This window comes from Phyllopteryx taeniolatus, chromosome 3 (genome assembly GCF_024500385.1).
Source record: "Phyllopteryx taeniolatus isolate TA_2022b chromosome 3, UOR_Ptae_1.2, whole genome shotgun sequence".
In the NCBI taxonomy this organism is placed as follows: Eukaryota; Metazoa; Chordata; class Actinopteri; order Syngnathiformes; family Syngnathidae; genus Phyllopteryx; species Phyllopteryx taeniolatus.
In genome coordinates this window covers 21,080,387-21,095,172 of record NC_084504.1, presented here as the reverse complement: position 1 = coordinate 21,095,172, position 14,786 = coordinate 21,080,387, and the positions used below count along the sequence as shown (strand labels likewise).

The 14,786-nt window shown below is 42.9% G+C and overlaps 1 protein-coding gene across 1 annotated transcript in view; it reads left to right on the top strand.

Annotated features, from left to right (window-relative positions):
- The window catches only part of adamts12 (ADAM metallopeptidase with thrombospondin type 1 motif, 12), a 29,627-nt gene that overhangs the window by 12,781 nt on the left and 2,060 nt on the right, over nucleotides 1-14,786 (top strand). Inside the window, exons 4-21 of the mRNA XM_061767023.1 lie at nucleotides 435-625; nucleotides 1,639-1,722; nucleotides 1,861-1,985; nucleotides 2,083-2,232; nucleotides 3,467-3,610; nucleotides 3,864-4,008; nucleotides 4,715-4,811; nucleotides 6,359-6,492; nucleotides 6,646-6,766; nucleotides 7,763-8,007; nucleotides 8,178-8,319; nucleotides 9,879-10,005; nucleotides 10,083-10,293; nucleotides 10,361-11,314; nucleotides 12,850-13,002; nucleotides 13,075-13,251; nucleotides 13,329-13,475; nucleotides 14,609-14,762. Coding sequence (XP_061623007.1) covers nucleotides 435-625; nucleotides 1,639-1,722; nucleotides 1,861-1,985; nucleotides 2,083-2,232; nucleotides 3,467-3,610; nucleotides 3,864-4,008; nucleotides 4,715-4,811; nucleotides 6,359-6,492; nucleotides 6,646-6,766; nucleotides 7,763-8,007; nucleotides 8,178-8,319; nucleotides 9,879-10,005; nucleotides 10,083-10,293; nucleotides 10,361-11,314; nucleotides 12,850-13,002; nucleotides 13,075-13,251; nucleotides 13,329-13,475; nucleotides 14,609-14,762 — 3,501 coding nt within the window. The remainder of the gene's footprint in view (nucleotides 1-434; nucleotides 626-1,638; nucleotides 1,723-1,860; nucleotides 1,986-2,082; nucleotides 2,233-3,466; nucleotides 3,611-3,863; nucleotides 4,009-4,714; nucleotides 4,812-6,358; nucleotides 6,493-6,645; nucleotides 6,767-7,762; nucleotides 8,008-8,177; nucleotides 8,320-9,878; nucleotides 10,006-10,082; nucleotides 10,294-10,360; nucleotides 11,315-12,849; nucleotides 13,003-13,074; nucleotides 13,252-13,328; nucleotides 13,476-14,608; nucleotides 14,763-14,786) is intronic.

Genomic DNA, 14,786 nt, shown 5'->3' with positions numbered 1-14,786 from the left:
GTTTTTATTTTTTTACATCACAACAACCTGGCATTTGAACAGGGGTGTGTAAACCTTTTATAGCCTCTGTATATTTTTCTTTCCACTGTAGCCCTAATACAGTACTCGTAGTACATGAAATCAAAATTCAAAACATTATCAATATACTGTACAATATTGGATACAGTACATGTCCTCATCCACCATTATATTTGTTGATTTTGCAAAATGGTCACTCCGTTAACAAAAATGGGGGTAAAATTTGTAGTGTGTTGTATATGCAGTTGTGTGTCCATGTTTGTTAGTTAGCAGGCTAAATCCTGGTTCATGGAGGATGACAAACACATTTTTGCATCGGCGCTTTTTGCCAAACCGCCAAAATGTTGCTAATGTTAAAATGACTGTTGAGAAAAACACTTTAGAGGTCTCCAATAGTTTTCCCACGTACGCCTCAGATGGCGACTTTGTGCGGCTGGAGAGGGAGAGGGAGGAGTGGGAGTGGGAGCACGGTCCGACGCAGTCCCGCTCCCGGCGCTCGGTCAGCAGGGAGCGCTGGGTCGAGACCATGGTGGTGGCCGATTCCAAGCTCATCGAATATCACGGCAGCGACAATGTGGAGTCCTACATCTTCACCATCATGAACATGGTGGGCATTTTTTGTTACTGTATATTTAAAGAAGACATACAATATCTCACAAGTGAATACACCCCTCCAGTTTCTGCAAATATTTCATGATATTTTTTTCATGCAACGATGCTGAAGACACTTTGCTACAGTGTAAAGTTGTTGGCGTACAGCTTGTATAGCAGTGTATAGTTACGATCTCCACAAAGCCATTAACCGCTGGCAACAAAAGTGAGTACACCCCTAACTGAAAATGTCCAAATTGGGTCCAATTAGCCAGTTTTCCTCACTGGTGGGGTCATGTGACTCGTTATTGGTAAAGGGTTTCAGGTGTGACAGAAGTGCAGGTGTGTTAAATTTTGGATTATCACTCACTTTCTCATACTGGTCATGGCACACCACACCATACACTTTTCACAAAAAGTAGCTACATATGTTATTTATGCACCTTCTGTTCTGCCTGTCATTATACGTTGCCAACATAGATAGATGAACAAAAATACTGTATATGGTCTCTCATGGCATACTAATGTGCCACAGCACACTGGTTAGGAATCACTGCACTACACCGTATACATGTCGCATGGATACATCACCAAACAGAAATAACTCCCGGTTCACCGAGCAATCAAGTTAGTGCCGCTTATCAGAAACTAATCCTGTTAGTTAATGCTAATCTCATTGAAGCTCTGCTTACCTCTTGGCTTTGACATGATACACGGGGTCGTTGCACTAGTGGGGCTTGTGGGTGTTTCTGCATGGTTCTGGATCTTTGGCAAGCCTGCTCATCATGTCACAGGTGGAGAAAGTCAGCGGGGGTTGGGGGGGGGAGTCAGTTGTTATGTCAGTGAGCCTCACTGTTACATAACAGTAGAGCAGAACGGCTTGCTCACAGACACATTTTCAGAAATAGGCAGGTAACAAAAGATTGAATTGGTTGTTTAATTTGAGTCCAGAGACTCAACTATTTGTATAAAAGAAATTAAAAGGTCAACTTTTCCATAATATTTCCCCTTGAAACGTATGTTGCCAAGGTGGCGGGCATCTTCCATGACGCCAGCATTGGGAATGCCATCCACGTCCTCTTGGTTCGTCTGATTCTACTACAGGGAGAAGAGGTAAAGATACTGATGAGCTTTTTAAATCTCTCTTTTTTCACAATACATGTACTGTAATTTGAATTAGGGAAACAAAATATAAATATTTCTCCATTTGTTCAATTCAAGTGGTGTTGTAATGGTATTTTGACCACACAGAAAGGCCTGAAGATCGTCCACCATGCAGACACCACTCTGTCCAGCTTCTGTGCCTGGCAGAAGAACTTAAATCCACAGAGTGACACGCATCCCGCCCATCATGACCTGGCTATGTTGGTCACCAGGCAAGGAACACAAACACAAACACACACACACACACACAATATGCTTTAAGTGGGTTGTAAGAGTCAAATGTTCCTTGGTTTGTGATTGGACTCCAAGGAAGGACATCTGTGCCGGGATGAACCAACCCTGCGAGACCTTAGGCCTGTCTCATCTTTCTGGCATGTGCCAACCGCACCGCAGCTGCAACATCAACGAGGATTCGGGCTTACCGGTGGCCTTCACCATCGCCCACGAGATGGGTCATAGGTACGTGTCTGTGGGTCGTGGCCACATTCAGTGCTTGCGTCCATTGGAAGCTGCATTTGAAAGCCATAATGTGTGATGGCTATCCCAAATTGAAGGCATCTGTCCTCGGCCACCACCTTTGTATTACAAAATTCTTTGCATGCCATAAACTCCGTGGGACCTGAAAATGAATTTTTAGTGGAGTCAGAATCAAAAGACAATGAAATTAACATTCACGTCAAACTCATGTTACGGGAGACAGCACACACCTGCCACCAAAAACCCCAAATAAAGTGCAGATGATCTAGTAGGCTTTTCCTGACATATATGTAGTCACATCTTTCAGCACAAGACATGGTCAAGGGCTTGCACAGCATCAGAGGGATCGCATTGTTCAAAGTTGTCAGTCAGGAAAATGGTACAAAAGAATTTACAAGGAATTAAATATACTATGGAACACAGTGAGGACAGTCATCACAGAGCTGAGAAAATATGGCACAAGAGTGATATTACCAAGAACAGGACAACCCTCCAAAATTGATGAAAACAAGAGAAGAAAACTGGTCAGGGAGGCTGCCAAGAGGCCAACATCAACATTGATTTCGACACATTTTCCCACATGTGTTTGGAAGATTTCAAGTACCAAAAGTGAGCGATACCTAGAGTGAAGCATGGTGGGGACAGCATCATGCTTTGGAGTTGTTTTTCCTTAGCTGGAACTGCGGCCTTGGTCAAAATTTAGGGAATTATGAGCAGTTCCAACTAGCAGTCGGCGTTAGCACAAAATCTTCAATCTTCGGCTAGAAAGCAACAACAAAACATGTCAGGAAAAGCCTACTAGAACATATTTGGCTTTATTCGTGTTTAAATAGATGCACTTTATATGGTGGCAGGTGTGTCCGGACACCCATTTAAAATAAGTTTGAATGTGACATACAGTATATCACCAAATCCTGGCATTTGAACAGGGGTGTGTAGACTTTTTATATCCACTGTATACTTGTACATGTATCAACAGGACTATACACACTATGCAGTTGGTAATGAAACCTGTCTGAAACTGGAATTAAAGTTGTAATAGACACAAATACCTAATACTGTAAGGTATTTGTCGAAGAATAGTAAATAGCACAGAAAATAATGTTGACTTTGGTTGAAACGAGCAGCTCATATCTGACAGCATACACTACGAGCGGATAAAAAGAATTCTCGTAAAAGAGCAGTTGTTCTTCTTGTCGGATGTGCTGGAGCGCAGCTTTGGAATCCATCACGACGGCCAAGGGAACGACTGCGAGGTGGGAGGGAGGCACCCCTTCATCATGTCCAGACAGCTGATGTACGACAGCTCGCCTCTCACTTGGTCGTCCTGCTCTAAGGACTACATCACACGCTTCCTCGAGTGAGCCCCCATACACATTCACACTTTGCTTTTGTTCTCTTTATGACCCTAGAGTCAAATCACTGGCCATCTTATAAGGTCCTTAAGGGATTATTGTGCTACCGTATGTCAAGTCAATTTATGGACCTTGAAGTATATTTTACCAGTCCACTTTATCCTTGTGCTCTCCTCAAACAAACTGCTATAAAATTATCATACGTCAAAAATGTTTTCTTTTTTTTATAAATCACCTTTATATTGTCCTTTCTGACAGTCGTGGATGGGGTTTCTGTTTGGATGATCGTCCTTCCAAAAGAGACCTGACCACGCCTTTGGCGCGCCTCGGCGTTCGCTACACCACGCACCACCAGTGTCAGCTCCAGTACGGGCCCAATGCCACCTTCTGCAACGAGGTGGATGTAAGTCTTTGCAATGTGATCAACTTAAAAGTAAACCATGAATATATATAAGTGGCGCACCGTTCATTTGGTGCCTGGGACTTCAGCGGAGTCTTACCCAAGTTTTTAATAAGGTAGCTAGCATTCTATAATATTGTACTTTGTAAAAACATAATTAAATTTAATGTAAAGAATTAAACAGTTTTTGCCAAAGTTTTTGCTTCAAGTCAATGTACATTGTGCTGCTCTTTCATGTGCGCTCGCCTTGGCCACCCGGGGACAGTATAATACAGACATACAGATACAGTTTATAGAGACAAATATCTGCTGCGTACGGAGTTATAATGCTGCAACATCGATGCTATTTGTTAGCCCTTTTATGGCATTTTGCATTGTCTGTTAGCATTAAGCTAAATGGACTTTACTGAGGTAATGCTATGTGGTTGTTTTCAATAAATATTGTGTAATTCTCTTTGTTTTATGTTTAGATTAATAGTAAACTTCAACTGGTAGTGGTAATAAACAGCTTGAAGTCTCTTTTTAGAAGAATTATTCGGTGTTTGCCAAACTGCTCCTTGTTGTTAAGTGAGTTCAGTTAACTGCAACTTTTTGCTCACAAGTCAAAGCAAAAACTCATCCAAACGACTGCTTGTATCGCGAAAAAACTCCTAGGTCCAGTCACTCGTATCTGTGTCTAATTGCTGGTGATTCATGTCATTTTTTTTAGAACATTTGCCAGATTCTTTGGTGCTCTGTGAATGGCTCTTGTCGCTCTAAACTGGACTCCCCCCCGCCCCTTTCCCCCCCCTTGGGGGGGGGGGGGGGTGGGGTGCCCCCCCCCCCCCCCCCCCCCCCCCAACCCCCCCCCCCCCCGGGCCCACCCCCCCCCCCCCCCCCCCCCCCCACCCCCCCCCCCCCCCCCCCCCCCCCCCCCGAACAACACACACCACACACAAACATAACCCCACACAAGAAGAAAAAAAAAAGGAAGGGAAAAAAAAAAAAAAAAAAAAAGAAAAAATAAAAAAAAAAGAGGGGGAAAAGAAAAAAAGAAGAAAAAAGAAAAAATGTTATTTTAAATATAAAAAAAAAAAATAATATAAAAAAAAAAAAAATTAAAAAAAAAAAAAAAAAAAAAAAAATATTTTTTTTTGTTTTTTTTGGTTTTTTTTTTTTTTTATTGTTTTTTTGTTGTTTTTTTTTTTTTTTTTTTTGTTTTTTTTTTTTTTTTTTTTTTTTTTTTGTTTGTTTTTTTTTTGGGTTTTTTTTTTTTTTTTTTTTTTTTTTTTTTTTGTTTTTTTTTTTTTTTTTGGTGTTTGTTTTTTTTTTTATTTTTTTTGTTTTTTTGTTTTTTTTTTAGAGTATTTAGTATTTTAAAATAAATATATATATATTTTTGTTATTAAAATTTTTAATTAAGATTATTGGTTAGAATTAATAAGATTTATAAATACCCCACACCATAGATAAACCACGGAAAACCGATATCAATAAAACCCGCCATAAGAATCCAACTTAAAATCGCATATTACACGCCCGACCACAATTCGCACAAATTCCTCTAAACCCTTTATACTCTAAACCCCACACAAGCTTACAATTTTTATGCATCTATTCTTCCATAACCATTTACAATGGAATACTCACAGCTTGAACTTGTATTTTTTTGCCGTGGGTTTATTTAGACCCGTTAAGACACCGGACTAATTGCATCTTATCTCCCCCTAAATACACTGATGATAGTTGTAATTAGCATACATTTTACCATTTTCAAACACTGCTGATAATACAAGTCCCAGAATGCACTGCAATAACTTTAGCATTCATTGCATACGTTGCTGCCCCCCCCTCCCCTTCTCCAATAGTGCACATAAAGATAAAGTTTTATTTGCATCAACATTAAGTTGTTTTCTTATGGGGGGAAAAAAAACTCGTTAATTTGATCTTGCTCGTCGATATTAGCTAGACTGAGGGTCCTACGCACATGAGTACAGTGGCCTTTGAGGGTCAGAAAGTGTTTGGCAAAGTACAATACTCTAATGTAAAAGTAGAACTTGCAATGAGTTACAGTAATCCCTCGTTTATCCGGGGTTAGGTTCCAGACCACCCCCGCAGTCTGTGACATCCGTAAAGTAGCGACCACAGATTTTTGATCATTTATACATATTTTAAAGCTGTATGAACCTCCCCATAATTATTCTACCATACTCTTGTAAACACTTTCTTTACTCTCAAACACTTAAACTCTTAAACCTACAATAATGCACAGTAGTACTATAAACTATGTACATTTTATTCCCACTTTTTGCCTCTGCGTTCATGAAAAATACGTGATACAGTACAATGTCAATTCCACCCCGTCTCCCTGTAGTGAACCCTTGCGAGCTCCACTGCCGGCCCGACACTGAGTATTTTTCGGAGAAGATGCTCGACACTGTGACTGACGGAACACCGTGCTTCATGAACAACAACTCCAGAAACATCTGCGTCAACGGAGTGTGCAAGGTAGTGTGCCTGGGTAAGAGACTCAGAGAGGCTGGGGAGGTATGGCAAGTTATGAAACACCTTGCAACATTACTGCAGATTCATGGACGTTTCTTGTCTTTATTGTTATTTAATGAGTTTTGGGTGACGTATATACATGTGTTTTGTCCTAAGGAGGTGGGCTGTGATTATGGCATCGACTCAAACGCAGTGGAGGATCGTTGCGGAGTGTGTTTGGGTGACGGCACGAGCTGCAAGACGGTCTACAAGTCGTTTGAGGAGGGAGAAGGCTTCGGTGAGTTCAATGGGTAGGATACCTCAGCACAAGGGCTAGATCCCTTCCCACAAGTTTTTACAAATAAGGTCAAACCCAATCCATTGCAACAGCATGGGATGGATTCCTGCTCAAAGAGAATTTGTGTGTGTTTGTGAATGGTTGTCCCTTCGATTGACTGGTGACCATTTGAGGGTGTAGTCTGCCTTTCACCCAAAGTCAGCAGGGATAGACTTGGGCTTCTCCACAATACTGAACAAGCGCTTAGCCATTTTGTACTGAGCAGCAAGGACACAGACACACGTACCACTTCCCCATGCGAAAATACATGACTACCTTCTCAGCGTCCATACTTAGCTCTTTGTGAGGAGCCTTTCTTGACAAGCTTGCACCGGACCTTAAAGGATTCTGAATGATCCAGTCATTGTATCGCTTTGACGTTTAGCTAGATGTATTGGTATGTATGAGATCTGTTTAGATGGTGCAGCTATTTTTCCTGTTCTTCTTGTTTGGGGACGGGTGTCTATTTTGTGTAAAGTGTAACTCACAAGGCAGCTTCAAAGATAAAAAGGCCTTTAAAGGATAAAGAATGTCCCTCGTGCCCAGGTTCTCTCCCTCTCTTGTTGGGCACGGCATCCTTCCCAGATAACCAGCCAGATGTGTAACACTTCAAAAGGCCTAGACATAAGTGCAAGACCCCCACCGCCCCTTCCTCGGCTGCACAAACACAGAAAGACACACACACCTTCCCACAAACATCGTTAAAATCCACAGACCCACACCCAGTTGCTTGCTCCTCCGCCATTCACATACAATAAAAAGCAGAGACAGGGCAGTGCCCCCCACGCTGAACACACACATGCCAACCAGCCCTGCAGACTGAGCCCACCCTCTATTAAAGATCAGAGAGAGGCTGTGGTAGTCTGGATGTGCGTGCACCAGCAGCCATGGTGGGCCATCCATTACCTCGCTGTGACTCAGACCCCCACCCTCCCGCCCCACTCCCATCTCTCGCAGGGTACGTGGACGTGGGCGTGATACCCGAGGGGGCCCGGGACATCCTGGTGAAGGAAACTGAGGAGGCAGGTAACTTCCTGGCTCTGAGGAGACAGGGCTCGGAGGACTACTTTCTCAACGGCAACTACATCATCCAGTGGAATGGGGAGTACCAGGCCGGTGGGACAACCTTCTACTATGAACGTAGCGGGAACATGGAGAACCTCACTGCACCTGGACCCACCAAGGAGCCAGTCGTGCTCCAGGTATGCCCATTCAAAGATACTGCTTGAAGGGTGTCAATGCAAATGTGTACATAGAAAATGGCTGGATAGATACAAGAACTGACATTTTAGCTCCAGCTTTGCATCAGTTTAGAAAACTGACAAAAAGTCCCTGCCTGATTATTTGCATCATAGTCCATGCGATTGTCCAGTTGTTGTTTCAGGAGAATAACCCAGGACTCAAGTATGAGTACACCATTAAGAAGAGCAAGGAGACAGGAAATGAGGTCATCAAACCAATTTACAGGTGGAGACACGGCGCATGGACAGACTGCAGCACCACCTGTGGACTAGGTCAGTCCTGTGTTTAAAGTCCCAGTAAAGTGAAAATATGTCCTCTAAATATGACACACCACAGAGAAGTGTTGTTAGCAACTACGGCAAATTTTAATGATTTAAAAAAAATCCGCAAATATATAAAATGAGGCTTCAAAATCATCAAAAATGAAACCATTGTCTCTTCTCCCAAAAGCTGTGAGTGTGTCTGCTGATTGCATGAAACCACGCCCGTCTCAACTGTGAATCAAATACCACTGCTGCAACCAGAAAAATGGATGCTACTTCCTCTCGCATCGTTCTCATGTCTACATATACTGTAACTACATGTTTGAGCTCAGAAAATGTAGCTGCTTAAAGCCTCCAGTGGCTAGAATACATCCCACTGGGTCGTTGTGGGGGTTTCCACGGCGCGACAACGAGGCGCTCTAAAGTGGCCATGCCAACACGAAGCCCCGCTCCACACGCTGTCAGTCACATCAAACCTTTTCCCCCTCGCCCTTATGCCTTTTTTCCTGTGACGTGCGCACAATGACGGCCAACAACGAGGCGCTCTATGTCACATCTGACTAACCCCTTTGCCTTTCTCTCTCTATGACGTGTGCACACTGATGGCCGACAACCAGGTGCATTTTAAAGTGGCCACCCCAGGGGACTATCCAAAGGGAAGATATATTTTCGGGGTGTAGGCATAGCTAGCTAGCTAACCGCACAGTGGAGGCTGCTTAGTTCTTTTCTTTGGACACCCAAGTCTGTCACAGGGCTCTGTTTTAGCCATGCTAAAAAAAATCTGAAAAAATCAGTTTTAAAGCTAAATCTCCACAATTCAGTCTTACACAGTTATCAGTGTCTGTACATTTTCAACAATTATCTTTAAACGTGTAATGTATTTTGAAACTTATCTCTGATTTCACTTTACTGAGTCTTTACTATGCAAGATTTTGGTTTAGGGTAGTGTGTGTGTTACTTGACATTTGAGCATCAACTGGTAAAACTCAGAGCACAGATATTGTATGACCGCTCAAAAATGGGAAGTAAAAATGCACTCCTAAAACTTCATTAAAGAATGGTAGGTTTATGCAGCAGTACCATGGACATGCACAAAATTATATTTGTCTCTGATCCAAGATATGAAATCTTGATCCAGATCTGATCAGAATCAGAATCATCTTTATTTGCCAAGTATGTCCAAAAAACACACAAGGAATTTGTCTCCGGTAGTTGGAGCCGCTCTAGTACGACAACAGACAATCAATTGACAGAGAACACTTTTGAGATATAAAGACATTGACAAAAAACAGTCACTGAGCAATAAAGGGTTGCTAGTTATCTGGTAATGCCGGTACATTTATTTATTTTTGTTCTGGATATCTGTTCTGGATCCACAGTGCATGTAATTTTAGATCCAAGCATATATCCCAGACACTTTGTGGGACACTGCTTGGCCTTAGTGCTGGTATGCGCTTTCTTAGTGCTCTCATTCTGTTTCGTTTTGCTTTACTTAGATGGTAGTAGGAAGATTGTGATTGTATTTTTAAAAGCTTAAGTGTTATCAGACCATATACCTCCTGTCTTAGGTGAACAGCACCAGCCTGCACGCTGCTTTGAGATGGATGTGGGCGTTGTAGACGAGTCTCTGTGTGACCCAGAGAGCCGTCCAGAAGACAGACACCGGAATTGTAAGAACATGGATTGCCCTGCCAGGTTTGTGCCATCAAATCCTCTGGATTGGTGTCCTCCCTCAACAGTCTTTCCACTCTTGAGTTTCCCTTCACCCACAGGTGGTGGGTTGGAGGCTGGCAGCAGTGTACGACCGCCTGTGGATCGGAAGGCTTGCGGAAGCGTACGGTGCTTTGCGTCCGCACGGTTTCGGGTGAGGAAAGGGTGCTCCATCCTGTGGAGTGCAAGCAGCTCCTTAAACCCAAACCCGTTATACCATGCAACAGAGATGTACCCTGTGGACAGGACTGGGTTGTTGGACTCTGGGAAGACGTAAGTCATCCCTTCCCTTCCAATGTCTTTCTACTACATCGTAATCAGTCTTCTGTCTTCTCCCCAGTGTCCAGTCACATGTGGAGGAGGTGTCCGCTCCCGCACTGTTACATGTGCATTAGCACCCCAAAAAACCTGCGACCTCGCTACCAAACCACGCACCCGATCACTGTGCGGTCTGCAGAGCTGCCCTAGCTCGAGTCTCCAGCGACGACCCGGACCGCCTCCTAAATACCGCCGCATTTACCCACCAAAGAGAAACCCAACTAAGCCTTTCTTCCCCACCGGGGCTACCACGAGTACCTCAGCCACAGCTACAACTACCACTGCATATTCAACCTATAAAATTCCAACCCTTGATCATGATAACGATCCAAGTCAAGCAACGCCAGAAGCAGAGGAGAGAGTGGACAGTGAGGAAGGAAGCACACCCAATGTGGTGATGAATGTTCCTGGTTATGACTATGTTACAGAAGAGCGAACACGAGAGGAGGAGGGGATCATTGACCTGGACGTCGGTACTACTTGGTTCAAAAATCCTCTTAAATCAACCACACTAGTGCCGCATGTAATCATCACGCCCACTTTACAAACAAGTGGCCCTGGCAAACACACAACCACAGAAGCCACCACATCCTCCTCCTTCACCCCACACGCTACTGCCGAGATCAGTCATCACACCACTCTTCGCGTCACTCCATACAGCCCCCGGATGCCCAGCATTCCTCTAACTACTCCCATGTTGAAGTCGCGTTCGGTTCCATCCAAAACAGGCCTCCACACAACAAAAGTTCCTTCTACACCGCTCGGCACTGCATCGTGGCCTCATACCACAATAAAAGTTATTAAAACGAAGAAGCCTGCTTTGACTCCCAAGAAAAGTGTCTCTACCAAAAAAAACTCATCCCGGACTAATGGTAACCGGTCCAAGAGCCAAAATCAACCGTCTCCCCACCCCACCAGAGACCCTGGAGAGCCAGTCAGCATGGATGTGTTCTGGCTTGTAGGAAACTGGAGTGAGGTGGGTGCAGAAATTTAGGACCGTCATACATTTCCCCAATAAAATGCTATGCCAGGATTTTAAAATGTCATAGTGTTCCAGGCCTTTAACAAAACATCATCTTAAACTCCCATGCCGACCACAATCCATTAATTACATATATATGTTTTACATTTTGAGGTTTTATTATTATTTATTATCGTATTAAACTGAAGCTGTTTGCAGGGTCGTAAAACATTCTTTGCATCTTCAGCAGTTTTACCAGAAAACCCAGCACAGAAATGGTATAAAAGGTTTTTTGTTGCATTAGGCTTAGGCTGTGTTGATTTATGGCTTCTATATGATCAAAAAATTACTCTTACAAAGGATTATCCATCAAATTATTTTGTCATTTGTCCTCCCGCCTTCAATAAACATGATTATTAGTTTACGTGAAGGCTGGAAAAGGCCCATCCATCCATTTTCTATCGCGCTTATCCTCATTAGGGTTGCGGTTGAGCAGCAGCCTATCCTAGCTGACTTTGAGCGAGAGGCAGGGTACACCCTGGACTGATTGCAAGCCAAATGGTATGAATGTGTGAATTTGGGAATAAAAAGTTGTCTGTACCGACTCAGTGGCCTTTTCCACTGCCTAAATCTGGTACTGTTTCTGGTACCGTTTCAGTCCATTGGTCAAGGAAATTCAATTAAGTCCAAAAATAAACACACATGCTAACTTTTTTTTTTTTTTTTTTTTATCATGTTGCTGTACCTTAGCTCTGGACACAGATGTATTATAATCCACAGGCTCCACTTTGCTGATGTGGTACGTTTTCTTGCTGCCGTAAATCTCCTCTTGAATAACATTCATAAATACTGTACGAGAGAACATCGTTTTACTCTGTTGTTGTTGTTCATTAACTTGTCTCATTCCAACTGATGTGGCGTGGTTTCCTCAGTTTTTTGAGACACCATTTGTGGAAAACCATTCACCCCAAAACTGAGAACAGTCAAGCTGTCCTGCTGCCGTGCCTTGGAAAATTGGCATAAGTGTGCTGTATAGGCTCTAGTTTAGGGAATCTCAAACTTTTTGGGTCCAGAGAGTCCTTACAGAGGAGCAGTTTTTCCAAGAACCTGCCCATATTCCGAACACCAATTAAATATAACTACCACATGTAAGTTGCCCATTTTTGAGAAAAATAATCGTAATGTTATAACAGTCATATATATTTTTGGGGGGAGAAAACAGAATAAAGTCATATATTTTCAAGCTAAATAAGTTAGCTTTACTAGAACAAAGACATATTTTTTGCAAGTTGAAGACGCTGTAATCTTAGAAGAATAAAGTCAAAAGTTTTTCCGAGATAATGTCATAGTATTGTAATATTAGAGTCAAAAGAAAAGTCTACAGACCCCAGTTAGAGACCCATTGATCTAGTTACCCCAGATAAAAGGTACAGGGTAGAAAATGGATAAACAGATGGATGAAACTTGTAATTTTCTTTCTTTACCAAATCTTTTGCCTAAGCAAGCATGCACCATCTGAGATTCAACCAAGACTTCCTGTCCTACTCCAGTGCTCAACCAGCTGTGGAATCGGTGCAATATGGAGGGCAGTTACATGCAGTTCCCAGAAGGACGAGGACTGTGCAAGCACCAAGAAACCTGAGCCTGCTCGCACCTGCCGTTTACAGCCGTGTGCCACCTGGCAAAGTGGCAGCTGGAGCAAGGTAACATCCACCAGTCCTTGAATGCCATAACGGTCATCTATCAGTGTGTTAGAACTGCAATGTTCTCCGTAGTGTCTAGAGAACTGTGCAGTGGTGGGAAAGCGATACCGGGATGTCCAATGTGTTGATTCCCAGAATCAACGTCCTCTTCGGCCCTTCCACTGTCAGGCGGTGTCCAGCAAACCTGTCAGTACATTGACTTGCCCCCACAAGGTCTGTGTGGACTGGAATGTGTCACCCTGGGGACCGGTATGTATCTCTGTGGTGTCAATGCTCAATGCGGCCTGCTCAAGTCAAGACACAAAGTCACAAATGTGTCTCCTCAGTGCTCTGGGAGCTGTGGTGAGGGAATGCGTGAGCGGCTGGTGTACTGTCCAGTGCCTCACGGTTGTGGCGCTACACCGAGGCCAAATAGCACAGAGTCATGCAGCCTGAAGCCTTGCACCAACTGGAGGACAGAAGAGTGGGAGCAGGTCGGTGACAGATGATCAGTGATTGGAAATAAAGTCAAAACACTTTGTCAAAGTAAATGATCAGATATCTGTAGTTTACTTGAGCAAGGACTCAGTTGAGAATGACTTATTTGCATTTATCTCCTACATTTGAATAGAGAGATCTGTACTTTCTACTCCTTACTTTGTCACAATTGTGAGTTTACTTGGTTATTATTTCTAAGCCCAATTCTATCACGACAGCGATCAGTTAGCTTGCTAGCTAGCTATGCCGACACCACAAAAATGCATCTTCCCTGGATTCCACAATTTACAGAACGGCTTGGTGCTGTTATTTAAATTCCCAAGCAAGAAGGTGACGCCGCAGACGAGCCCGCCGCCAGCTCTGCGAAGCCCTGGAAGCTTGCGAGCTAGTTGCCGACTAGCGCTTCCCTGACATCCCAGTGTGACATTTTAAGCAGATATATTTTCAGGTCTCAAACATGTAGGGAGGTGTAGGGCATAAGAAAGATGCTAGATGAAGTAGCATCCATTTTTCAGTGGGAGGCATTCAGCGGACAGTGCCACAACACTTGAGAGCGGAGGCATTTGATATGGTATTTTTTTTCAATCATTAAAATTTTTAAAAAATCTACAAGTCAGGATTATTTGTAGCTAATTTAGCACAGTTTGTTACTCAAGCCACAACATTAGCAAAGCTTTGGGAACCTTTGTTGTTATTGTTGGTAGTGTAAAAGTCAAGCCAGCGCTAGCTTGCGCCTAAAGAACAACCTGCAACGTAACAGGATTTTTTTTCTTCTTCTCAATACGAGCACTATAAGGAAAATCATTTTGTGTTAACTGTTTAAAAAAATATATATATATATATATATATATATATATATATATATATATATATATATATATATATATCAAAATAGGTATTATACTGTACATCATTGACAGTAAAAAAAATCCTGTTTACTTTTTACTCTATAATTTTTACCTAAGTACAAGTTTTGAATCAGTACTACTGTTTTTACCAGTTCTTTTTTCCACAATTTTCTGTACTTCTACTTAAGGACTGTGGACGAGTACTTTTGCCACTTCTAACAATAATGATGACTTTTCACCATAAATCGGAGGCTGGACGTGTACGTGTTATGACTTTGCAGTGCTCTGCGAGCTGCGGAGGAGGTCAGCAGCAGCGTGACGTCATCTGCGTGAATAACGAGGATTCTGGTGTAATGCCAGACAGCCTGTGTGAGAAGATGTCCAAACCAGAAGCTCTCCGGAAATGCAATATGCAGGAATGCCAGACCGCTTCAGGTTTGTTACACAAGTCTTGCTCTT